Source organism: Hemiscyllium ocellatum, chromosome 16, assembly GCF_020745735.1.
Source record: "Hemiscyllium ocellatum isolate sHemOce1 chromosome 16, sHemOce1.pat.X.cur, whole genome shotgun sequence".
Taxonomy (NCBI): domain Eukaryota; kingdom Metazoa; phylum Chordata; class Chondrichthyes; order Orectolobiformes; family Hemiscylliidae; genus Hemiscyllium; species Hemiscyllium ocellatum.
This window is the reverse complement of record NC_083416.1, coordinates 30,166,984-30,194,855: the sequence shown is the minus strand read 5'-3', so window position 1 is coordinate 30,194,855 and position 27,872 is coordinate 30,166,984. Positions and strand designations below refer to the sequence as shown.

Below are 27,872 nucleotides of genomic sequence, written 5' to 3'. Positions count from 1 at the left end.
CCAGCCCGCGGGATCAAAGGAAGTACTGCCACACATTCCACAAGTGAACAAATGTTATCACCTTATTTACACCCATCCATTGACACTAAGAACAGATATCCTTAATTCATCTGAGTAAATGAAACCCCCAATGCTTCGTACTTTGGTCAAGCGCTTTCCCGCATATCCTGTTTAGTTCGAGTGTGTGTAGCAGATGTGTCAAATATAAGGCTACAAACTTTCTCAATGGAACCATCAGTATTTTCTCTTTTTATATCATTTTCACCAGGTTCAGATTGCGAAGTGTTCCTAAATGCTACTTAAGTAAAATGGATTTGCTCTTACCTGCCAGGATGTACAAAATCTCAACCTTATCTCATCAGAGTTGCCTGATTTTTATTTTTGGAAATTATTTAATTGGTACTGCAAGGGGCGAGCCATATCTGTTTTCAAGATCCAGTGGGAAGGAGGAGGGGAAGCTAAATAAAGACATCTCCTTTTCATTCTTGGGTGATCATAAATTGTATCAGGTAATTCAGAAAAGCTTTGTTTTTGATCATAGTTTTCTTAGTGACTTTTTTTTACTAATCGTGGAAGAATTTTTGACCATTGCATTTTGAAATGTAAAGGGAAGAGAACTATATAAGCTAGACTAGTAATTTAGAGTATTGCTGAAAAAAAGACATTTATTGAAGCTTTTCACCTTGCTGAGTAATTCACAAGAATACCAATAAAGGGGAAAACCAAATTTCATCACTTGAATGAATGAATGATTTTATTGTCACGTGCATTTTACAGTGAGAAAAAAACAATAAAACACAATGAAAAGCACTTCCACTGACACCAAAATCCAACAGCATTATGAATAGTGCACAGTGCTGATTGGTTGACAAGTGGACTCTGATTGGTACAAGTGATGCCATTGAAAATGCAGCAGTTAAAGATAATTGACAATTAATTGCTTGGTTTTGCCTGTATTTCAAAGCAGGCACATTGACTGTGATTGGTGAGGACCCTTGCCCTGAGAAATAAACCAGTGGATGTCTGTCACCTATTTTGTTGAGTTGAAACAGTACTGTGTGTTTAGAGTCATACAGTCATAGAGATATACAGGTCAGAATCAGACCCTTCCGTCCTACTTGTCCATGCCGATCAGATATCCTAAAATTAATCTAATCCCATTTGCCATCATTCCATTACTCCAGGGAAAAGTCCTTGGCTATCCATGGTCCTCATGATTTTATAAATCTCTTTAAGGTCACCCCTCAGCCTCCGATGCTCCATGGAACAGCCCCAGCCTATTCATCCTCTCCCTATAGTTCAAACCATGTAACCCTAATGACATCCCTGTGAATCCTTTCTGAAGTCTTTCAAGTGTTACAACAGCCTTCCGATAGGAGGGAGACCCCAGAATTGCACACAATAGTCCAAAAGTGACCTAACCAATGTCCTGTACAGCTGCAACATGACCTCCCAAATCCTATACTCAATGCTCTGACCAATAAAAGAAATTATATCAAAATGCCTTCTTCACTATCTTATCTACTTGTGACTCCACTTTCATGTGCTTCTGTCTATAAAGAATAGGCCTCTGTGTATTAATATATGTAATTTCCAGAATACACAAGTACACCTTGCTGTGAGCCTGACAATTAATCCTAAATTGGTTTTGGCTGTATTCTTCACACACTCAGGATTATCCAGCCAACATTGTTCAATTGCAGAATCACATCTAATATGAGAAATTGTGTTGTGGTTTTTGCAAGCCCAGACTGGCTGGATAAAGTCAGTACTGAGCAATGAACAGTTGAATGCATGTGCAGTTTGGTATAATTGCCAATTTTGAGGACATGCAGTCTCATACCTGACATCATTCTGGCACTGAAATTCATATACCACATTACAGGTAGTTCTTGGATAATGCACGTTCCGGCAGCACGATTTGCTCGTAACATCGCTGAGGAATTAAGGAAGGGTATTTTTGATAATGCTTACCTCAGTTTTCAATAGCGTGATTCGAGCAGTGATCGTTTCCTGCACTTCATTCTGCGCATGTGCCAGTGTCAGCTGCTAATAGAGCAGCTCTCTGTCAGAAGTACTGTAAGGAGAGCAGCTTTCTAAGAGAGATGCATTGAGCAGCTTCCTGTGAAAGGTACACAACTCCTAAATTATCCTTTTTTTAAAAAAAGTATGGAGGGGCATAGTGACAAGAGTGTTAGCAAGAAAGGTCCTGGTGATGAAATTGCAGGTAGTGAATGCAAAAGAAAGGCTATAACACTGGAAGAGAAGCTAGATATTATAATGCATTTTGAGCATAAAGAGAGAATACATGATGAAGCTCACTTAATAGGAATGAGAGAGTCTATCTTATACACCATGATGTCCCATTACCCTTTCATTAATGATAGTTTTTAAAATGTACTGTGTTAGATTTACTTTTGTTTCATTGATAAATATGATCTATACCTTCATTCAGGATGTGCTATACTTTGTGTTAGACTTTTGGGTGATTTTTCAGTGATCGTGAGTGATATTTTTGCTGGTCTGTCCCTAAGCCCACTTTTCGTATAGACCCCATTAATTATAATAAGCAATTTTTTATTAAGTGAGGTTTCCCTGGAACACAACTATGGCGTTATAGGAGAACCATCTGTACTTATTTGTGGAATTTGATCAATAAAATAAATTGCACGTTTTTTTTTCTAATTGGTTTTGCTGCTTCATGTATCATATATTAATCAGGTATAACCTGATTAATAGCATTTTTGAACAGATGTACAATTCAAGGTGTATGTTTTTATCTCTTGCTCCTTCGCCACTGTAAATGAAAAACCATAGAAGACCAAAAGGGAACAAGTTGTATCTGTGAACAAAATACAGATAAACCCATACAGATGGGTAGAATGCTATAATCTATTTCCATGACAATGGGACATGCCTGGTGTGTTCCAAACAGCAATTTACATAAATTAACTCTGAGCTCCTGAGACCCACTTGAATAATTTAAATTTTTGATAAAGTCAGAGAAATTCTCCTTAATTTACTCTTTCTACCAACAAATTCCTTTATTGCAAATAGCTTTTACCATCTTTTCAACTGAAACTCAATTAACAATCTAAGCTGTTTACTCAGGTAAGTATAGATTTCCAGTTTCATCACAAATCTAGAAATGAGCTATCCATGGCTAAAATCTTCTCTGTTCTAATGCTAACTTCATGAAATAAACACTTTGAACTGTAATGATTGCAGGTTTGTTTACCAGTTCCTAAGCCAAGTGTTGCCATTTAATTTATGTTTATCTCTTTAATTTCTAAATTGTGGTATTTGCAAATATAAGGATGCTGCCACCAGTCTTTTTTCTTTTAACTTGTTCTAAGCACCTAATTGGTTTAGAGTGATTGAGGATCCAGTCACTACTGAGTCTTAACAGGGAGTGGTACTTGTCTTAACAAATGTGATTTATTGTATGATACAAATCAGTAGAAGTTGTATTAGTTTGTCAGGTATCCTTACTAAGACAATGAGGAGACCTGTGGATAGATATCTGCTCTCCGTGTGGTCCTTAGATGTTCTGTCCATGCCAATGCACGAAACGTCTGCTCTCCTGCTGCTTGGATGCTGTCTGACCAGCTGTGCTTTTCCAGCGCCACACTTTTTGAGTCAGAGATGTTATGCTGTTGATCTGAAGTGACACAATTTGCATACAACTCCCATTCTGGTTCAGTCCACATAAGTAATGTCTTTTAGCTACTTTGTTAAAATGATAGATTAGTTAGTCTTCATTATATATTAATGTGTTTAAGCTTTTTTTGCAATTTGGGTGCATTAATATATTCTGCACAATAAAAATGATTGCAACTTTAGGCTCAGCTCATTGAATCAAATTTCAAGATATACAGAAAAATGATTATTTACCGCATCTGTAGGAAGTGAGAAGTTTCAAAATTCTGCTCTGGTAATTCAGATTCAAAATTTCAAATTCAAAACTGTTCAGATAGGAAGACATTTTACCTGTTTTGTTCATAAATGGACATTCATGAATTCTGTGACACAAGAACAGAAATTTCTGGCAAAAAAATCTCTGGGAAGAAAACAAAGTTAATGTTTTAGGTCTGCTGCCTATTCTATTTACTTTGCATCTGTGGGACTATCCAAATATCTTACAGTTGCCGGTATCCAATATTCCACATTTTCTTGTCTCACTTAGGTGTAGTGGACAGTGAAGAAGGTCACCTGAGAGTACAACAGGATCTTGATCAGATGTTGCCAGGGTTGGAGGATTTGAGCTATAGGGAGAGGTTGATTAGGCTGGGGCTGTTTTCCTTGGAATGTTGAAGGGGGTTGAGGGGTGAGGTCATAGAGTTTTATAAAATCATGAGGGGCATGGATAGGATAAATAGACAAGGTCTTTTCCCTGGGGTGCGGAAGTCCAGAACTGTAGGGCATAGATATGGTGGGGTGGGGGGGAATATAAAAGAGACCTAAGGGCCAACTTTTTCACATAGAGGGGGGTGCGTGTATGGAATGAGCTGCCAGAGGAAGTGGTGGAGGCTGGTACAATTGCATTATTTAAAAGGCATCTGGAAGGGCATTTGAATAGGAAGGGTTTAGAGGGATATGGACCAAGTGCTTGCAAAGGGTACTAAATTGGGTTGGGATATCTATTCGGCATGGATGAGTTGGACTGAAGGGCCTGTTTCTGTGTTGTACATCTCTATGACTCTAATTTGACTTTGTTCATTCTGTAGTCTGTTGTGATTATGACATTCCTAATTGGGTTCACCCCAATTAGTGATTAACCCACAATGAAACTCCCCTTATGGGGAGGTGATGGCCTCGTGGTATTATCGCTAGATTATTAATCCAGAGACCCAGGTAATGTTGTGGGGATCCACGTTCGAATCCCATCTGGCAGATGATGGAATTTGAATTCAATAGATATCTGGAATTAAGAGTTTAATAATGACCATGAATCCATTGTCGATTGTCAGGAAGAACTCATCTGGTTCTGAAGAAAACTGCCATCCTTACCCGGTCAGGCCTACATGTGTATCCAGACCCGCAGCAACATGGTTGACTCTTAACTGCTGTCAGGGAAATAAGGGATGGGCAATAAATGTTGGCCTAGCCAAAGATGCCCTCATCTCGTGAACAAATAAAGAAAAAGAAAATTGGTTTCGCCCTTCCGCTGTACAACCCCAATAGATATGTAGATAAGATATGGATACTGATAGCCCACTGCTTCTTGAACTATCCATATTAATGCTCCTTATCCATACTTGCCCTTGACCTAAGTATGGCATTCATGTGCATAATGACACCTGCAATAGTGTCTAACCTGCCGCTCCCAGTAAGACTACTCCTTCATGCAACCATTCTTATATTCCAGTGAACTAAACTGTGGAGGAGTTAACCTCTTTGGTAGGCTAGGGAATTGAGACTTCATTTTTTTGTTAATCTATCTTATGGCAATAAATCATATGGGGACAAGAGAGACCAGTAGTTTAACAAGACTGAATAAAAGTGAGTATTTTTCTTCAAAAGTAATTTAACTATCTGGACCCATGCTTGCCTCTCCTGTTTTGACTCTTGTTTTGCGGAAAGTTTGTTACACTTCCAAATTCAGAAGTACCTGCAAGGAGAGGAAGTGGCATGTTGGTAATATTACTTGACTAACATTCGAAGACCTGGGATCACCCTCTGAGGGCCACTTGATTCAAATCCCAAATTTGAATGCATTTAAATTCAAATCTGGAATAGATAGCCAGTTTCAAGTATTGATGCCATGAAACTGCTATTGATTGTTGTAAAAGTGTGTCTAGTTTACTCATGTACTCTAAGAAGGGAAATTTGCCAACCATCTCTGGTCAGGCCTACACGTGACTCCGGATAGTAATACACCTCATAAATGGTCCAACGAGCAAGTCAGTAGGAAAGGCAAAAAAAAACCATCATTTTGTGAACAGTGCCCAGATCCTATCAATTTTTTTTAAGAAACTGTTTGAAAGACTTATTAGCAAACTGTTGTCTGATATGACCACTTCCAGGATCTCATTTGTAGTAAATAATTCATGCAAGATTCTGACAACTGTCTTGGTAATGGTGATACATCACTGTAAACATTTTCCTGGATTCTCATACCTTCTGTTAAATAACGCAGTTTCTAGAACTTTATTTGTTCTCAGCTTAATTAATTATCAAAAGTTTGAATAAAAGTATCTTCGAAAGTAGCTGTGCCTTCTTTTATGTTTTGGCAGTTTACAATGCCATCTACTCTAGGCCCTATTGATGTCTAATCATGGGCTTCTGGTCTTCTAAAATTGGAGTCATGACCAAACATTGGCCTACAAGCTGAGTTTTGGGTCACAGGCTCAGAGGTAACAATACCCAACATGCAACTCCATCCCTCATCACTCTCATAGGCCTCCTCTTCCCTACACCCTGCGTACGGTCTTCCCAGTCCTCCACCCGACTCTCAAAGTTCTCACAGACAATTTTTAGCAATTTTGAATGATTGAAAAGGGATCACAGTCTCAAAATTTTGGGATGTACTAATGTATTTGTTTGTTCAGTTTATGGTTGAATATTTTAGCTTGGATGTATTTTAAAACGTGTTTCTCCAAAATGTTCAGTCCTGTGTTGTTTGACCTATCTCTGATATTAAATATTATCTGTGCAATTATGTAGCTTGCCATGTCTTTCTAATGTGACAATTTTCTTTTCTTATTTTAAAGTGTTTAATTCTGCAGTATCTCAATGCTGCAATCTAATGCAATGTCTTCAACCTGTAGGGACTTCTAACATTACTCACAGAACTCTAATAGATTTAATGTCTAGCTGAACCTCTAACTTGGAATGCTCCTTTTAGATTCTGATTTCTAGAAGAAATTTGTACCTGTCAAGTAGGGTTAGGTCTTTCTAGTCTACATTTTCTTGTTTCCTACCAGATCAGAAGTAACGGCTTTAGCTTCAAACACTGTTTCTCCCCTGTTGGCTTTTCACGACTTCCGGCTGATCGCTAATTAATGCATCCACTTGCAATTGTTGACAATTTGTGTAACTAGCTCCTAATGTAGTAAAGACCATAGAGATATAAATTCACTTTTCTCTTAAGGAAATCTTCTCAATTGAATAGAATTTTCACCATTATATTGATGGCAATGATGCTAACGCAAATCACCATGTGGTATGTGTGAGTACAAAGATGCTACCACCAATCCTCCTTCTTTGATTGGGTCTAAGGGCAGGTTTATGTTGGTAGGTGATCATCCACTATTGAGTCTTAAAGACAAGACGTTTTTGCTTGAACAATATCTAGTTTATTGCATGATAGCAATCTGGTACTAATTATGTTATTTTGTTCGACCTTGTTAATAAGTCTGTGACGATGTTTTGGCCCAAATGGTAGGGATTTTACAATTCTATGAAATATATGGATTTGGTTGGCACTCCATGAGATCCTAAGATATTTTGCCTTATTCCCTCCCAAACTATTTGATTTCATTTGATTTAGTTTAATCACATTTACCTAAGTACAGTGAAAAGTTCTGTTTTTTGAGCAGTACAGGCAGATCATAGCAAGCAAGGACATACATATTATAGAGTGCTTAGACAGAGGGAGGCATACACTGTTTTAGCTGCGCAGGAGGTGCGCAAAGCAAGATTACCAATAGTAAGATCAACATTATTTGAAGTTAGAGAGGTCCATTCAGCAGTCTAATAAAAGCAGTTTGGCATTATCAAATTGGGTGGAGCTTAATGCAGTCCCCAACATTAAACTTTTCAAAACCATTACCTTAGACAACAAAACATATGTTATATTCCTAAAACTAAATGATATATCTCCAAAATGCATGAGTAATGGAATCAGACATTCACAACAACAAGGTAAAGAAAGTTAATACAGTTGCATATTGTTGTGGTTCTGCTCGCCGAGCTGGAAGTTTTTGCTGCAAACGTTTCGTTCCCTGGCTAGGGAACATCATCAGTGCGGTGGGAGCCTCGTGTGAAGCGCTGCTTTGATGTTTCTTCCGGTATTTATATTGGTTTGTTCTTGCCGCTTCCGGGTGTCAGTTTCAGCTGCAGTGATTTGTATCTGGGGTCCAGGTCGATGTGTCTGTTGATGGATGTTCTTGCCGTTTCCGGGTGTCAGTTTCAGCTGTAGTGTATTTTCAGATACAAATCACTGCAGCTGAAACTGACACCCGGAAGCGGCAAGAACAAACCAATATAAATACCGGAAGAAACATCAAAGCAGCGCTTCACATGAGGCTCCCACCGCACTGATGATGTTCCCTAGCCAGGGAACGAAACGTTTGCAGCAAAAACTTCCAGCTCGGCGAGCAGAACCACAACAACGGATACCCGAGCTACAAATCTTCAATCAGATTTTAAACAGTTGCATATTTTTATTGCACTATTCCAGGTCTGTAACATAATGTGCATTACCAAGCAAAATATTTGGCATTCTCTTGGGAATTGTGCAGTGTTGTTTTGAACACATATTAGCACTTAAAAATTATTGTTGTATGTCACAAAATGCATTTTTAATTGCAGTACAAACTAAGTTTTGCAGGTCTTGACAAATCCTAGAGTAATGATTAAACAGCATACTAACTACTGGTTACTTCACAATCAAAATGCTGGCTTCATTTGCAATAATTCTTCATGCAAGAGATGTTATACAATTTGTATTGCAGATAAATTAAGTAAGGCTGCAATGAATAACTTAGTGTTAAATCTATGCTATGATTAATACTTTGAGAAATGGTGGACCTCTTTAATTAGCAATGATGCAGTATGTAACGTAAAAATATAAAAGCTAAGCGTGCAAAGGTAAATTTAGTTTACATCAGATGCTGTGAGGTGACCTACTATAATAAACAATGGCTAATTATATTTGAAGTTTTAAACTTTGCTTACAGTCATCCACATGCCAAAAATTTGATATCATGCTATCACTGAGCATAAAAGATAAAAATGGGGAATACATTTGGCTCAACCTCATGCATCTGTACAAAACAAACCTATAACCTATTACATCATCAATTTTTTTTTAATTATCGCAAGTTTATTTTGATTCTACTGCTCTGACTCTCACAGGTTGAATGTTGTTTATCTGAAAAGCTTTCTGACATAAGACTGAATTTCATTCTGTACGTCCTTGTTCTAACTTCATGTTTTAAGTTTAAATGGAGTTTTAGATTGCTTTTCTTTACATCATATCTTGCCTTATGCATCTCAGCGAAGTTCCCTCTCGGATGACTTCTTTTAATGCTAAAAATCCGATGCTTAGTCAGACTTCCTCATTCACTTCTCTGGTGCCAGCTAACACTTTTGGCTTTCTCTGTCCATCACATCCATAACTTGCCTGTGCCTCATTAATCAAAGCTGGAGAACACAATACTGAAAATTAGTCAGTGTGGCGCAGTTTTGTAATGCAACTCTCTAACATGGAGTCTATTCTTGTGATAATTTAGTTCAGTGCTAGCTGCAGTGTCTACTGTCTTATGGTGAGTAAATGGCTTAAAAGGTTAATAAAACTGCTGTTCCTACATCCTTATCAATTTCTGTTCTATAAGTTTATATATAGATGTAATGTTTTCTTATGTTCATTTTTCCATGATTAATTTAATCTCTCCATTTTGTGCATTTGATCTTGTTTATGTTGTGACATTTTAGACAAAAGGTTTTGGGATATGCAATTACCATGTAGACTCCAGTTACTAACTGAGTAATCTCATGAAAATGTAGCAGTAATAGTCACATTACATATGCTGAGTAATTCAAATCTGATCATCCAAATAGGAATATTAAAATGAATTCATTAACTATAGCTTGGATATTACATGCATTCATGAGATGTGTTTTTGGCAGGTGGGCAGGTTATAGGCCAGGTGGCGTCACCTTCACACCCATCCCTGAGCTCACCTTCATGCTACAGGGAGCACAAGTTAATGCAGAAGCTGGTAGCCCTCTGCACCCTTCCCATGTCAATAGTTAATGGACTATTGGAATGACCCTTCCATTTAACATCAAAATACCTTAATCCCAATCTTTCAATTTCCAACTATTCACTGCAACAAATTAATTGCCTTTCTGCATAAATTCTATAGTCTATCACAACCATTTAGAGATGCATGATTAATTTGTAAGCAGACTTTGTTCTAGGTGATGTCAAATGATCTGGAACTCTCATTAATCTTCCAGTCACATCCTAATAAAGTAAAATCCCTGCTGTTCTCTGAAGAGTAGACCTGATTGCCATCAAAAGATGTAACATATTTACTCAGACCCTGTGGCATCATTGAGACTCCCAGGGTAACAACCTTTTCTTGCATCAGCTGAAACTTGCAAACCTGTTCTCAATAACAAGAACTGATTTAATAATTTAAGGTGCTCATCAACGGTTTCAGCAACTAAGAATAAGTCATCCACCTACCACAACAAATAGTTTGGTGATGAAAGGCTCCCATAATTTATGTCATTCTGTTATGAAAAATAGTAAGATGAGTAAGCAACCACAAAAGAAGTTGCTTGAATTTAACCCGTTTTATAGAAGGTAGCAGTAGTGGTTACATTTCAGAAGACAGGGCTGTTGAAGGTAATGCAGAACTAATGTGACTGCTCCTTTTGGTCTACTTGAACTGGAGACAGTACATAGTCTTTTCCTAATTGAGATTGATGAAGGGTTCCAACCCAAAACATTGACTTTTCTGCTCCTCTGATGCTGCTTGATCTGCTGTGCCTTGCCAGCTTTTCTTTTATTCAACTCTGACTTCCAGCATCTGCAGTTTTTTACTAATTGGAATTGTTTTCTTTTGTTTCAGCAGTACCCTATCAGCAGAATTCGTATAATCTTGGAGGTGTGCCCACAAGCATACGATGTTACAGATGTGGAGGAGTGTGCAAAGGAGAGGTCGTGCGGGTTCATAATAATCACTTTCATGTCAAGTGTTTTACCTGTCAAGGTAAGTGCTTCATATGCTTTCTTATATCAGATAAAATAAATTTAAAATGTTCACTCATTATTTGAAATCATTCTGTTTCAGCTCCACCTGCTATTTACCTTTCATAAAACTTCAAATTCATGCTAAAACCTGCTTTATCTCGGAGTTGCTTTCCCACTGGCCACACACTTATGGCTGATCACAAACATATGGCAACTCCAGAACAATTTAATTATAATTCCAACGGAAACAGAATAGGATGGCTGGCCTTAGGAAGAAGACCCACATAATCCTAATGTTAGCTCAGTTAGCTGGATGGCTGGTTTGTGATGCAGACTGATGCCGAGAGTAGGGTTTTATCCCTGTACTGGCTGTCACCATTAAGCCTCTGTCTTCTCAACCTCACTATCACCTGAGGCATGATGACCGTCAGATTAAACTCAGCCCCAAACATCACTCTCTAATGAGAGAGCATCTTCTGGTCCTCTTGGATTATGGTGAATTCTATGGAGGTACCTCACTGCTTTATCAGTGGTAGAGTCTTTATCTAGCTCCTGCAAGACCAGTAGTAACAGGATTCGATGAGGATGTAGGTCTTCTGCAGAAACAGCCAAAGTCAGTAAGAAACATAACTGTTCCACCTCCTGTTTAACTACTGATCCTTTTAAAGCTTTTTCATTTTTTTCTACTGGGACATGGGTCCACTGTAACTTCAAGTGGACAAAATGTACAATGCAATTTTTAATATGCTGCAAACCTTGACACTTTATCAGATGAGAGATCTAACGTGTTGTGAATGTTTCTTTCCAAAGTGTAAACAATAATTATAACCCAAATATTCCAACTTCACCAGTCATGCTATTCGAATATTTCAACTAATTTAACAATCCACTCCAGCGTCTGAAATGAAATGAAAGATTTGTTCAGCAGATGAAAGCAGTTCACTTCATAATAGTCACTTAGGCAGGATGGATATTTTTTCTCATGTGTATGGTATTGCCTGTCATCAGGCATATGTGTCCTCATTTAATTTGTGCTTCATCTGAGATGTAAACATCAAAATCAAATTCACTGCTTCTATATAGTGTTTGCAGTGCTTTGAAGAATGACACATATTCGGGGTCATCTGTTTTTACATTAAAGACGTGTACCTTCCCTTTTCACGTGGTACACCTAACTGGTACCCTCTGTTTGAATGAGAATTAGTTGATTTTCTGATGAGTAGCAAACATGAGCAAAATGCATGGGTTTTTCTTGGCAGTTTGTCATGACCAGGATATTTTATCCAGTGTGTAAGAACTGTCAAAGTGGAACCATTCTTTGTACAAGTTGTAACTTTTATTTATGAGACTGCTTTTGTTGCATTGTTGGTGCTTTCCAATCACGTTACCCTTAATTAACTCAATGGATGAGGGCATATTAGTTGCCCTTGAGAAGGTGGTGGTGAGCTTCCTTCTTGAACCACTGCAGTCCATTTGGCATAGGTATATTGACAATGTTGTTAGGGAGGGAGTTCCAGGATTTTGATCCAGCAATACAGAAGGAACAGTGATATATTTCTAGGTTAAGATGATGAGTGATGTGAGGAAAAGTTGCAAATGGTGTTCCAATGTATCATCTACCATTGTCCTCCTAGATGATAGTAATTGTGAGTTTGATATATGATTAATGAGACAGTGGTCACAGGAGTTTGATGGTTACTGTGGGCAGCCACAAAATTAGTAGCTCTGGACTCTGAAAGTGATAGGAATCTTGCTAGCTTGGATAGCTTTCTGGCTTTTTTTTGAGCTTTCTTTCCTTTTTTTTGAGTTTAAATGTGATTGGCTAGAGAGATGACCATCAACTAGTTAGCTCTCTTCTACTTCATCAAAACTAACCACATACATGGTAACAGCTTAGCAGGACTTCTTCACACTGTAGGAATGACCCCAACCTTCATTTATTCACAGTTTCAATACAATCCTGCTGTCATGTTAATATTTCTGTCCAAGGTCTACTGCAGTTTTCCAGTGAAATCCATTCACAAGTTAAAGGAATAGCATCTCATTTTCTGCTTAGGCACGTTAGGCAACAATGATTCCAGCAAATTCAGATCATAAACTCTGTTTCATTTTGATGACACCCAGTTCCTTCAGGATCCTCCTGTCCCCATTCTGGGTGTTTGCTGTTAGCAGAGTTGACCTATTTTTTACTATTCACTCCTAACATTAACAGCTATTTTGCACCTACATTTATTGTTTTCAACTATTACCATTCACTTTGCCTTTTGCTCTGGGCACCCTCACCATCTATAGAAAATAGAACATAGACAGACCAATATAGCGCAGAACAGGCTTTTTGGCCCTCGATGTTGCGCTGACCTGTGAACTATTCTCAGCTCGTCCCCCTACACTATCCCCTTATCATCCATGTGCTTATCTAAGGATTGTTTAAATCTCCCTAATGTGGCTGAGTTAACTACATTGGCAGATAAGACATTCCACGCCCTTACCACTCTCTGCGTAAGGAGAGTAAACTTGGTTAACTTTGTGCTCATAGTTAATCATCTCCTGCTCTATTTCATTGGGATCACATAGCCAGCCTTATATATTTCATTGGGATCACATAGCCAGGAGTAAAGTTCCACTTATTTCGCCGACTTAACCAACAGCAAAAAAAAATCAGTTTTCCAAGCCCCTTCTGTTCCAATGGCTCTATGTTAACTCTGATCCTGTCTTCACAGGTGCTACCAGACTTGCTATTTTATGCATCACTTTTTATTTGTATTTCAATTAGTTCTGCTTTGGTTTCATATTTGACATGTTTAAATTCACCGTAATCACATTTGGTTATTAATTGCCTCAGCTGTAATCAATATTTAGCCATTGCCTCAGTTGTTTTTGCTTAATGCAACAGAAGACAACTGTTTTGTGTATTCTACTTTTTATTGGACAGGGAGTGGGTGGTTAGTACAGTTTTTTTTATTGACTCTGTCATTCTGCTCAGGTGTAAATACCTCTAAAATATTTTCTAATTCTTCCTGGAGAAATGAAGGTTTTTTTTATCATCTGTGATTGCAAAACCTATTCTGAAACTTTGCATCCACTATTGCCAGTGTTGGAATAAGAGATGATGATTCTAATACACAACAAAGGTGGTAGACTGAGCATAGACAATGCTATATTCAGCAGTAAAATAGTGTTTATGCATGATCAAAGATCAGAGACAACATTCTTTCAAAGAAAAATATATTCATATGATTGATTCAAGATTAATTTTCATTTGATGAGATGGTTATTCGGTGAGATCAGTATGTGCGTATCTAAGGCACCCTAAGTCTGTCCCTAAACCTCCCAACAGAAAATTCTTTCCGCAGAAAAAAAAACTTCCAAATGTTTCATAGCTAAAGCAACATTTCCTATTTTTCACCATCAGAATTGCGATTATGAAGTTCTTGGGTGGAAAGAATGAGATTCAGCCAAAAACAATAATAAAGATGAGTTGCAGGTATTGTTAAAATATGGATCCTTTTAAATCACTTTTCAATCCATCTGCTGGTAAACCTGTGCCTTATAGACACAAGTGGACAAAATGCACAATGTAACTTACAGTGTGTTATTGTTGTATTGCAAGGTTCCATACTAATAAGCCATTCGGCAGAGCAGATCATTGGCTGAGATGCTGGGTGAAGCCAGGTTTACAAACTCACAATATGATGGAAAGGTGACCATGTGGAATTGAAGGCCTTGACTTCACCTCCACCTTGCTGTGAAGTCAGGTTTGTTTATATGCTTTTGTTAAGCCTGTGATTTGTGGGAGCACCTGGCAACCAGTACTACAGTTTACAGCCCCATTGTGTGGTCCTATTCGAGGTTATCAAGGTTTTAACAGGAAAAGCCAGGGTAAATAAACTATTTCTGGTAGTTGGGGATTCTCAAACTAGGAGGCATATTCTGAGAATTAAGGCCAGCTTGTTTTGGAGAGATGGTAGGAAGCACTTCTGCACACAAGAGGTGGTAGTTGTTTGGAACTCTCTTCCAAAAATGGCAGTTGTTGCTGGATGAGTTGTTAATTTTAAATCTGAGATAGGTAGATTTTTGTTCAGCAAAGGTATTAAGGGATATGGGCCAAAGACAGGCATACAGAGTTAGGCCACAGATCTGCCATTGAATGGGGGAACAGGCTCGAGGGGCTGAATAGCCTACTCCTGTCCTAAAACTTGCCCAACCTCATGACTTTTTGTAAAGGGCAGACAGCAGAGATTCCTGCTAGTTTACTGGGGATTCTGCAGATTTGTACCTCCTCGAAAATTGGAGGACATATATTGGATTGATTGACATGGCATTTAACTGTTGATGTGCAGAGCCATAGTGTCATTAAAGCTATCTCAGCAGATCCACCAAGCTGTCAGCTGGGATTATTGGATTTATTAGAACCAGTCACCATTTCATTGCAATCTGATAGGCTTTTACTTTTACGTTATTGTAGACTGAGCAAAACTCTCACGAATATACCAACTGCCTACTACATCATAAAACCCAATGTAAGACCACCTAATTACCGTATACCAGTGTAAATACTGGTTTATAAGATATCTGGTTCATAGATATGTAACAATTGAACAGTTATGATGCTAGCTGATGGTAATACTGAATAAGTCAGATCCCAAAATTAAAAGTATCAACCAAACTATACTGTACAAGAACTATTTGAAGTAACCTTATTACAAATACCAGAATTAAAGATTCAAGACTTTTCCCCTCAACAACACCATTAAAGATACTCAAACCTCAATGAAGGGACATTGTATCTCCATTTTGAAGTTTCTTGTTCAGTTGGCATGATTGTAATTGTATTCTTTTCAGAAGATTTCTGTATTCACTTGAAGTTGTATTTTTAGTTAATATCTTTTTCTAAGATCCTTAAGCAACCTGCTAACACAGCTCACTTAATTCTTAATGTTCTTCTTAAATTTTGTCTTCCACAGCTTTCTGATTTTGAAGCTTTTCTATTACTGACATTAAGCTACTCAGGAATTTTCTTCTGTCCTGATTGCTTTGGTGAATGCTAAACTGCAGTGCTCCTGTTACAGGCTATTTCTCTGTAAATGACTACATGTCTCTGAAACAAACCTGCAAAAACTGCCTTTCAAAAGAAGCTTTTCTGTCTAACATTTTCTGTGTCATAAGACACTGTGTTGCTAAGCCCTTCTCCCCGTGTTAATATTACACGGAACTATTTACCCGGGGGTGGGGGGGTGGAGAGAGTGTGGAAGATCACAACAAAGGCACTTTGAAAAGGAGGAAGAGAGACTATGGTAGAGATCACATGTTCAGAGGAAAAAAACCTACACTGCTAACTGACACAGCAGTGAATCTTCACAGCTACTGTCTTTGCTGTTTGAGATCAAGAATCTCTGGACATCGGAGTGTGTCTAAGAAAAATTAACAGACAGCAAAATTCACTGTTGTCCTAGGAGGAACCTGTATGGGATAGCTCTTATCATAGGAGAAGATAAGTGCATAGTTTTTAAAATGTAACCTTGCTATAAATCGACATTAGAGAGTAGAGTGAGTTCTTTTTTGGTTATATGTTTTATTGAGATCTGTCTCTTGATTAAATTTTTAAAATATATAACATCGGTAATAACTTAGCCTTGAGCAGTATTTTCACAGCAGTAAGATGGTGTTATTTTCTGAATCTGTAGATTGTTAAGGATTGTTAGTTTGAGAATCTCCAACTACCAGAAATAGTTTATTTACTCTGTCTTTTCCTGTTAACAGCTAAAAATGTGTTGCTGGAAAAGCGCAGCAAGTCAGGCAGCATCCAAGGAACAGGAGAATCGACGTTTCAGGCATAAGCCCTTCTTTCAGGCTTTTGCCCGAAAAGTCGATTCTCCTGTTCCTTGGATGCTGCCTGACCTGCTGCGCTTTTCCAGCAACACATTTTCAGCTCTGATCTCCAGCATCTGCAGTCCTCACTTTCTCCTCGAAGATTTTCCTATTAACACCTTGAAGACTCGAATAGGACAACAGAATGGGGCTGTAATCTGTAGTATTGGTTGCCAGGTCCTGTTGGATGTGGGAGATTAGGGAGAGTTTCCATGTTACCGATGATTATGTCTGCAGGAAGTGTCTTTAGTTGCAAATCCTATCAGATTGCATGCATCAATTGGAGCAGCAGTTAAAGACAATGAGGAATTTACAGGAACGAGGGGGTGTGATGGACGATAGTTATAGGAAGGGAGAAACACCACAGATACAGTCAGGTAGATGGTTACTGCCAGGAAAGGTAGGAGAGGGAGGCAAGTAGTGCAGGAGTGTCCTGTGGCTATCCCCATCTCAAACAAGTATGTTGTTTTGGAAAATGAAGGGGATGATGGACTCTCAGGGAACTGTAGCATGAACAGCCAAGCTTCTGGTACCGACACTGGCTCTAATGTAATGAAGGGTATGTCAGGTTCCAAGTGATTGATAGTGGTAGGAGACTCTCTCGTCAGAGGCACAGACAGACATTTCTGTGGCCAGCAGCAAGAAATCAGAATGGTGTGTTGCCTCCCCGTTTCCAGGATCAAGGATGTCTCAGAGGGTGCAGAATGTTCTCAAAAGGGAAGGGACCAATAGGAGATTTATAGAGACAGATCTCAATAAAACATATAACCAAAAAAGAACTCACTGTACTCTAAAGTCGATTTATAGCAAGGTTACATTTTAAAAACTATGCACTTATCTTCTCCTATGCTAAGAGTTATCCCATACAGGTGCACATTGGAATTAATGACATAGGAAGGAAAAAGGATGAGATTCTGAAGCAAGAATATAGAAAGTTAGGCAGGAATTCTTAAATGGAAGCCCTCAAGAGTAGGAATATCTGGATTATTCCCAGTATTATGAGCTTGTGGGGGTTGGAATAGGAGGATAGAGCAGATAAATGTGTGCCTGAAGAGCTGGTGCAGGGGAGAAGGATTCACATTTTTGGGTCATTGGGATCTCTTCTTTATAAGAAAGATGGATTGCACCTAAATTGGAAGGGGACTAATATACTGGCAGGGAGATTTGCTCAATCTGCTCGGGTGGATTTGGGTGGGGGCGGGAGCAGGGGGAGCTGGGAGATATTAGGGAGATAGTGAGGAAAGAGATCAATCTGAGACTGATACAGTTGAGAACAAACGCAAGACAAACAATCAGAGCAGGCAGGGACAAAGCAGAGAACAAGATAGGACTGATAAATTGAACTAAATTTATTTCAATACAAGAGGCCTAACAGGGAAGGCAGATGAACTCAGGGCATGGTTAGGAACATGGAACTGGGATATCATAGCAATTACAGAAATGGGGCTCAGGGATGGGCAGGACTGGTGACTTCATGTTTCAGGATACAAATGCTATAGGAAGGATAGGAAGGGGAAACAAGAGAGGAGGGAGAGTGGCATTTTTTGATAAGAGACAACATTACGGCTGTACTAAGGGAAGATATTCCTCAGAATATATCAAGAGAAGTTATTTGGGTGGAACTGAGAAATAAGAAAGGGATGATCATCTTTTTAAGATTGTATTGTAGATCCCCCTAATAGTCAGTGTGAAATTGAGAAACAAATCTGTAAGGAGATGTCAGTCATATGGAACAATAATAGAGTATTAATGCTAGGGGATTTTGACTTTCCAAACATAGACTGGGACTGCCATAGTGTTAAGGGTTAGATGGAGAGGAATCTGTTAAGTGTGTACAAAACGTTTCTGATTAACTATGTGGATATATCTACAAGAGAAGCTGCAAAACATGACCTACTTTTGGCAAATAAGGCAGAACAAGTGACTGAGGTGTCAGTGGGGGAGCACTTTGGAGCCAGCGACCATAATTCTATTATTTTTAAAATAGTGATGGAAAGGGATAGAGTGGATCTAAAACTTAAAGTTCTAAATTGGAGGAAGGCCAATTTTGATGGTATTAGGTAAGAACTTTCAAAAGTTGATTGGGGGCAGATATTCACAGGTAAAGGGACAGCTGGAAAATGGGAACCCTTCAAAAATGAGATAACGATAGTCCAGAGACAGTATGTTCCTGTTAGGGTGAAAGGAGAGGCTGGTAGGTATAGGGAATGCTGAATGACTAAAGAAATTCAGGTTTTGGTTAAGAAATAGAAGGAAACATACGCCAGAAATCGAGTGAATCCTCAGAAGAGTATAAAGGCAGTAGGAGTATATTTGAGATGGACATCAAGAGGGCAAAAAGGGCACATGAGATAGCTTTGGTAAATAGAATTAAGGAGAATCCAAAGAGTTTTTGTAAAAACATTAAAGACTAAAAGGCATCTAGGGAGAGAATAGGGCCCCTCAAAGACCAGCAAGGCAGCCTGTGTGGAGCCGCAGCAGATTGGCGAGATACTAAACGAGTATTTTGCATAAGTGTTTACTGTGGAGAAGGACATGGAAGATATAGAATGGAGGGAAGTAAATGGTGACACCTTGAAAAATGTCCATACTACAAAGGAGAAAGTGCTGGATGTCTGGAAATGCATAAAGTTGGATCAATCCTCAAGACCTGATCAGGTGTACCCTAGAACTCTGCAGGAAGCTAGGGAAGTGATTGCTCGGCCCCTTGCTGAGATATTTGTGTCATTGATAGTCAGAGGTGAGGTTCTGGAAGACTGGAGATTTGCTAATGTGGTGCCATTATTTAAGAAAAGTGGTAAAGAAAAGCCATGGAACTAAAGACCGGTGAGCCTGACCTCAGTGGTGGGCCAGTTGTTGGAGGGAATCCTGGGGGACAGGATTTACTTGTGTTTAGAAAGGCAAGGACTGATTAAGAATAGTCAACATGGCTTTGTGCGTGAGAAATCATGTCTCACTAACTTGATTGACTTTTTTGAAGAATTAACAAAGAGGATTGATGAGGACAGGATGTGATCTAAGGCACTTAACAAGATTCCTCATGGTAGACTGGCTAGCAAGATTAGATCACATGGAATACAGGGGAAACTAGCCATATGATTCCAGAACTGGCTCTAAGGTAGAAGACCGAGGGTTGTCGTGGAGAGCTGCTTTTCAGACTGGAGGCCTGTGACCAGTGGAGTGCCACAACGATCGATGCTGGATCCTCTACTTTTTGTCATTTATATAAATTATTTGCATGTCAGCATAAGAGGTATAGTTAGTAAGTTTGCAGATAACACCAAAATTGAAGATGCTATGGGCAGCAAAGAATATTACCTCATCAGAGTACAATAGAATCTTGATCAAATGGGCCAATGAGTTGAGGAGTGGCAGTTCTATGTAAGGTGCATTTTGGAAAAGCAACTAATGGTAGGATTTATAGACATAACGGTAAGGTCCTGGGGAGTGTTGCTGAACAAAGAGACCTTGGAGTGCAGCTTCAAAGTTCCTTGAAGTTGGAGTCACAGGTCGAGAGTATAGTGAAGAAGGCATTTGATATACTTTCCTTTATTGGCTGGAGCATTGAGTACAGGAGTTGGGAGGTCATGTTGCAGCTGTACAGACACTTTTGGAATATTATGTGCAATTCTGGTCTCCCTCCATCAGAAAGATGTTGTGAAACTTGAAAGGGTTTAGAAAAGATTTACAAGGATGTTGCCAGGGTTGCAACGTGAGAGCTACAGGGAGAGGCTGAATTGAGTGAGGCTGTTTTCCCTGCAGCGTGAAGGCTGAGGGGTGACTTTATGGAGGTTTATAAAATCATGAGGGGCATATAGGGAAAAATAGACAAGATCTTTTCCCTGGGGTGGGGGAGTCCAAAAACTAGAAGGCATAGATGAGAAGGAAAAAGTTAAAGGGACCTAAGGGGCAATGTTTTCATGCAGAGGGTGGTGCTGTCAGAGGAAATGGTGGAGGCTAGTTGATTACAACATTCAAAAGGCATCTGGATGGGTATATGAATAGGGAAAAAGTGAGGAATGTAGATGCTGGATTGATCGGAGTCCAGAGTGTGGCGCTGGAAAAGCATGTAGGCCATGCAGCATTCGAGGAGCAGGAGAATCAATGTTTCAGGTATAAGCCCTTCATCAGGATGAGCCCTTCATAAGCCATTCCTGATGAAGGTCTTATGCCTGAAATGTTGATTCTCCTTCTCCTCAGTTGCTGCCTAACCTGCTGTGCTTTTCCAGCACCGCACTCTCGACTCTAAGTATGTGAATAGGAGGGTTTTAGAGGGAGATGGGCCAAGTGCTGGCAAATTGGTTCAGATTTGTTTAAGTATCTGGTCAGCATGGACGAGTTGGACTGAGGGTCTGTTTCCGTGCTGTATATCTCTTTGACTCTTTGACCTCAAGGTGAGACCTCATTTAAACACATCAACAAAATTTCAGAGAACCCTTAACTATTCACTGAATTCAAAGGAAACTAAATTTGTATTCTCCTTTCACACAATTTAAAAATCAAAATCAAATCAAACTTAACTACAGATGATCATGGTCATTTTAGAGCCCAAGTTTCCGAATAACAAGAATAAAAATAATAATCAGGAGCCTTCATCATCACACTGTGACCTTGAAATTGAGCCGTGTTTATGGTTTATAGTTATAAAATATTCTCAACCAAATTTCTTCTCTTTGTTGCTTTCATCCAGTTAATGTTAAATAGTTTGAGGGGGAAATTATGAGAAGTACCTTTAGAAACTTGTTTAGCTTGGATTTTTAAAAATTTATTAATTTTTTTTCATTAGTTAAATCTGTAAAATAATTTTTTCTTATTCACTCTGACTCATTCGTTTCTGATTCAAATCGTTTCTGTCAAATTCAATCCTGCGTAGATACAATTCACCCATATGTCACACTCTTCATTTTGAGGAACTTTTTCCAGACCATTATCTTACAATTGTGTTTTAACTAAAAAAAACAAACTTCTGATGACTAATTAAGTGACACATTAGTGGAGTGTCACAAAGGTACAAATGAGCACTATGAGAATTACCCCTGACTGTGTGATATGGTAATAAGAAGGTCTGCATCATTATAGGCAGTGATGGAATATCTCTTGAACTTGCTCTGTATTGGAGTATTAAAGCAAGATGAAACCACACTAAGATACTTTGTAAATTAAGTTAATGCTTTCCTTACTAAAACAAAAATAGCTGGAGAAACTCAGCAGGTCTATCAACATCTGTGAAGAGAAATCAGAGTTAACATTTTGAGTCCAATGACCTTTCTTCAGAACTGTTTGTAGCTAGGAAAATGTCAGTATATATGCTGAATGTGGGCAGAAGGGGAAGCAGTAAATAATAGGTGGAGATGAGCTCAGGGAGACAGAGAACAGCAGTTGGGCAGCCTGAGGAATGATGAATCTTGGAGGAAGAAAAGCTGTTAATGGGGACTGCAGTGGGTGAAAATGGGTTGGCTATGTTGAAAGCAGCCTATTGAGTTTCTTAATCTCATCGGATTCCTTCAATATGCTTTAACAACTTTGCAAAACCAAGGCTTTTGTACTAATCACCCCTTCATCTGACAACAGACAAGATGGGTAGGAAACTGGGTAGCCAAATTCTAATCAAATCTTCTCATTAACTTTGGCAGAATCTCAGGTTTTATGGGTTTCATTATTTCTCATGGGCACATCCTTTCCCTCCCTAACATATCATTAATCAATGGGCCAAAATTGTTGGAATCAAGATGAATTGATGGCTCCAAGCACGCACGTACTGTATCAAGCTCTCCATCTATTACCACCTTCCTCATGGGGCATCATTAATTTATATCTTCCCTCTGCTATTTCAAGCTGAGAAACTGGTTCCCAAAGGCGGTTGTTTTGTTGGTTGATGAATGGAAATAATCACCAATTATGAATGGATTGTCCAAAACAGGTAAAAAGGTTATAAAGAGACATAGTGTGCACTTTTTTTTAATCTAAACTCTGTTCTGTTATAATGTGGTAGTGTATTCTCGTGCAACCTTGTGTTATAGAAAGTCATGCAATAGAAATAATGGCGACTGTGGGAAAAACAGGATGGGCTAACCACCAAACATATCAGTAAAAATCAAAACAAGAACACTAGTTAGCCTAACACAAATGATAGCACAGTCTAAGGCAATGTTGAAATCATATATCTCAATGAAATAATGCAGTAAAGGCAATCTTTAATGGGTTTCTGAGTTACAGTTCAGGTCGTACCAGTCCACACTCAACTTCCCTAGTTATATAATCTTTCGAGTGACAGTCTGTATAGAACAACAGAATCCATGAAACTCCACTGCATGGGTCGAGTTAACAATAAGGGTTTTGTTCTCGCCACTTGGAAACCAATTCCTGTATCTCTCAAAATTGCCACTTAAAAATAATGAGAAAAAAATTCCAAACGAAGGCTTCAGTTAATGTGAGGCCTCATGGTAATGAAGGAAGTTACAAAAGTTTGGAGGATAGTATAGACTTGAAGAGGTTTCACAGTTTGGGAATGTTGTAGGGACTGGAGAAAGTTACTAAGATAGTGAGGGTTTAAGCACAGGGGGATGATGCAGAAATTGGGAAGTTTACAATGGCAGGAAGAGGTTTCAGAAAGTTGAAGAGGTGGGGATCTGAATGAAGTGACGCAAACAGGAAGGGTTGTTGGGAGTGGAGGAGGTTGCAGAGAGACCAATGATCTGACCTGGAGCAGTTATGAGGACTGGAGGTGGTTTCACAGTGAGGTAGGGTTGAGAGCAGCAGGAGGTTACAGAGGTAAACATTTAAGGTAACTGGGGATGGAATCGCATAATAGCCACCGGGAGTTTGCGTTTACAATTGTGACAAATTATTTGAACAAAAACTGCAGGACAAACAAAAGTATTTGTGAATTATGTTTTCCCTTGATAAAATGTATAAGATTTTAAAGGACCTCTTTAATCGTGCAGTGCTAATTGGGAACAATGATTAAAGATTTAATGGTTAAGTATTTACAAGCCCCTCAATTAGTCAGGCAACCTATCAAATTAAACTTCAAATAGAGGTCCTGCTTCCTTATAAGTTAGATGCAAAACTATTAATGGAAGAAAAGGCATGTTTTCCAATGTATTGTTCAATATTATCCTCTCATTCTAGACCACTTAAAATAAAAGGATATCTGGTCATTTATCTCAATGTGGTTTTTTGTTTAAAACTTAGTGTATGCCTATCCTTCTTCACTGAGATATTTTGTGTTGGCCTGAGCTTGTAAACGTCAGCATAAAACTGCGACTTTTTTCATGTAGTAGCCATTTAATCTATCAGTGCAGATATTTTATACCATAAGAATATTACAGTCTTCTAATCCCATGTTCGTTGTGTATCAAACTCAGCAAGAAAAATAATTGTACTGTTTTTGCAAGTTTAAGAAATAACAATACAAATAATAATCCCTTACAATTTTAAATAAAGTACAAAGTATTTGAGAGCTAGGAGTAAAATGCCTTCAATTAAATCAGTGAATGACAAGGGAGAAGGTGGGTGGCAGTAGCTCAGACATGAAAATTGCAGTAGAGATTAGAAACAATGACTGAATTCCTCCCAGTGTTTAAAAAAAGGGGGCGGCACGGTGGCTCAGTGATTAGCACTGCTGCCTCACAGCGCCAGGAACCTGGGTTCAATTCCTGCCTTGGGTAACCGTCTGTGTGGACTTTGCACATTCTCTCTGTATTGGCGTAGATTTCCTCCGGGTGCTCAGGTTTCCTCCCAGTATCCACAGATGTGCAGGTTAGGTGAATTGGCCATGCTAAATTGCCCATAGTGTTAGGTGCATTATCAGAGGGAAATGAGTCTGGGTGAGTTACTCTTCGGAGGGTCGGTATGGACTTGTAGGGCCGAAGGGCTCGTTTCCACACTGTAGGCAATCTAATCTAACAATAAAGGGCTGAATTAGCAAGTGTCAATTTAAAGGAGTTTTGTGGACAGTTTCTTTCTGGGAATTTTGATGAGTTATCTCATTCAATTCTCCTCTGCTAACGTCATTATGAAGATATCACACGCCAAGCTATGTACTATCTTGGCTTGGAACTACCATATATATATACGTGTATAGGTCAATCTCATGTGCAAGATGACCCCTTATTTTGGCCAAAAAATCTTGTGTTTTCCATATATCTCGTGTAGAAGTCAACCTTAATGTTTCACAGTTACAGATCAACATTTATGTGTCAATGTGCCTACATGTTGCGCTCCAATCCAGCTTTCCAGTTTGCCGGCCATACCGCTGTGTTCCGGGTCTTCCAGTCCACCAGCCATTATGCTCCGCTCCAGGTTTTCAGAATTACTGTAATGGTATGGCAGTACAGGGCAACTGCGGAGTCGGTTTCAGCTACCCTCAGTTTAATGCAGCCCAAGCATGTTACACAGAATGTCCCAGAACCAGGGACGGGGGGCTGCAGGGAAGGTAAATTTCCCATTTTATCTATCTTTTGGATAAATATTTATCCCCTTGAAAACAATGCCTCATGTATAAGTTGATCCCCTAACATCAGACTAAAAAAAAGTCTTCAAAATTTGACCACTGTATGTACACCGTATGTTCTTTCACTGTTTCTTGATTCAAATCCTGGAACTCCCTTCCTAACAACATTGTTGCTGAATCTATCCTTCAACTTGTCCTTCAAGCTTTGTCATGCTTCAAATCCTAATGCATTATTGGTGTGATAGAGCAACATCACCGAAGGAAAGAAAAAGGAGCAAATCTTGTTCTCTGGATCCAACTATTTTGTGGAATGTCTTGCCCCACATGGGTTGAAAATCGCCTTGCTCAGTCAGATTGAAATTCATGGCACTGAGTTCCTCAAATTCAATCAATAATCAGTGAAACATGAACCAAAGCAGGTCCAAGGAGGCAACTCACTCACAACCTTCTCAACAATAATTAGGGATGGGCAATGAAAATTGGCCTTGCCAATGGCACTGATGAATAATAGAGTGAAGCAATATAAATATTTGTTTTTTTTTACAATTTATCTGACATAGTATCAATAATCATTAAGCAGATCTTTTCTGATTGTGCTTTTATTTAATTTATTGTTGGATTGTGAAATATTTTACTGTTTTGTTTTATGTTCCTTGATAATTTTATATTATAGTTCCTCTTTACCTTCTTAATTGTTATGTTTTGACGTCAAATCTCATTGCATAACATTTTTGTTGTTTGACTCTCCTTCATAAAATCTCTGCATTTCACAGCTTGGTGTGACTATAAGGAATGCCTAAGATCAGTATTGGATTTAATATATAGGGATGCAAAATAGGCAGCCAATGTTGCCACCTATTTTGCATCCCTGGCCAACAGGAATTTTACCCCCATGAATCTTGTTACATGTCATGTTGAAATACTAATCTGGAGTTCCTGGCAAATCACATAAAAAAATGGTGTACAATAACCAAAAACACAACAATATTTCATGTCATTTTCTTATTAAGTGATCATTTCAAATTTTAATGGTTTGAACTATTTCTCTCATGCTGTAAAAACGCATTTCAGCCTTTGGGAAATGTAAGCTGTCAAGGTCTAGAACAACAGTTGGAAGGTTCGGAATGCAAATTGGAAAAAATAGTCATGTATAGTTACGGAGGCATGCTAAAACTTTGAATGGGTCTATGTTATTATCATTTGCTGTCTGCTGCTGAACTTCTTGAATACATTGTGAAGCAGAGTACTGTACCACATACGTTGGGAAATCAGAAATGAAAACATAAAAGGCTAGAAAAATGCTAAGCAAGTTAGGCAGCAGTTCTGGTCTGCTCAGAACTGCTTTAATGAAAGGACAGACTTGAAACATTAACTCTGTTTCTCTCCCTACACATTTTCTGTGAATATTTTATGAAGTTGTACACTCAGATGATGTCTGATGTTATACCAATGCAAAGTCTGCTTGATGACATTGGGAAATTAAGCTCAATCATTCCACTGTTGCCTGTGATTAAAAGTCTCAAAATGAAGTAATGGCAGCCCAAATTATTCTGATCCACACAGCAAACTTTGAACAACAGGCTGCAAATGCTAATACACATAAGGCTGTAATATAACATCATAATACATATAAAGCTGTCCTATAGCATCATCCTAGAATTCTTGGGAATGAGATATGTAATAGCATTTGTCATATCTAGAACATAGAACATAGAAAAATACAGCGCAGTACAGGCCCTTCGGCCCTCGATGTTGCGCCGATCCAAGCTCACCTAACCTACACTAGCCCACTATCCTCCATATGCCTATCCAATGCCTGTTTAAATGCCCATAAAGAGGGAGAATCCACCACTGTTACTGGCAGGGCATTCCATGAACTCACGAATTGCTGAGTAAAGAATCTACCCCGAACATCTGTCCTATACCTACCACCCCTTAATTTAAAGCTATGCCCCTCATAATATCTGACTCCATACGTGGAAAAACGTAATCTGTACATTGATAGAGAAGACTCTTCTCACCAGAGGGTCAGGAGGTGCAGGTAGATCTGTCTCTCTCAGTTTCCACTTTCATTTATGTTATGGGCTACCTTGTCCTGTATAAATGAAGGAAGAATAGCAGTGAGTATGTTGCTCTGTGTTTGGGTGATGAACCTCTTGTGTCTGAATAATTGTACGTATGGGGAAACAGCAAGAGCAGAATGAGAGACAGGCAGCATTTGATAGGTTTTTGAGTGACCCTTCTCAGAATAGGATCTGAAATGTTAATTCTGATTTCTCTCCACAGATGCTGCCAGACCTACTGAGCTTTTCCAGCAATTTTTGGTTTTTTTTATATAGTATCCACAGTTCTTTTGTTTTTGTTAATGAGCAGAGGATGTCATGTTTCATTGATATTGACAATTCACGTGTCCAAAAATAAGCCTTTGTAACCTTGAAGGAGTACTGAAATTCTTAAGTTAGCATTAGTCATCAAGAGACACCAACTGAATTCTTTTTATTCTACCAGCATTTGCTTGACAAAGTCATAAAATCAGACATAAATAAGTTAAAATTTTGGCATTTTTAAAGGGCAGTTATAACCACTTCTGCTGACTAAAGCTTTTCCTTTCTTTCCAGC

The 27,872-nt window shown here is 38.7% G+C and overlaps 1 protein-coding gene across 1 annotated transcript in view; it reads left to right on the top strand.

Moving 5' to 3' along the window:
- ablim3 (actin binding LIM protein family, member 3) overlaps positions 1-27,872 on the top strand; it is a 344,253-nt gene that overhangs the window by 82,798 nt on the left and 233,583 nt on the right. Inside the window, exon 2 of the mRNA XM_060837095.1 lies at positions 10,809-10,949. Within this exon, the coding sequence (XP_060693078.1) occupies positions 10,809-10,949 (141 nt within the window). The remainder of the gene's footprint in view (positions 1-10,808; positions 10,950-27,872) is intronic.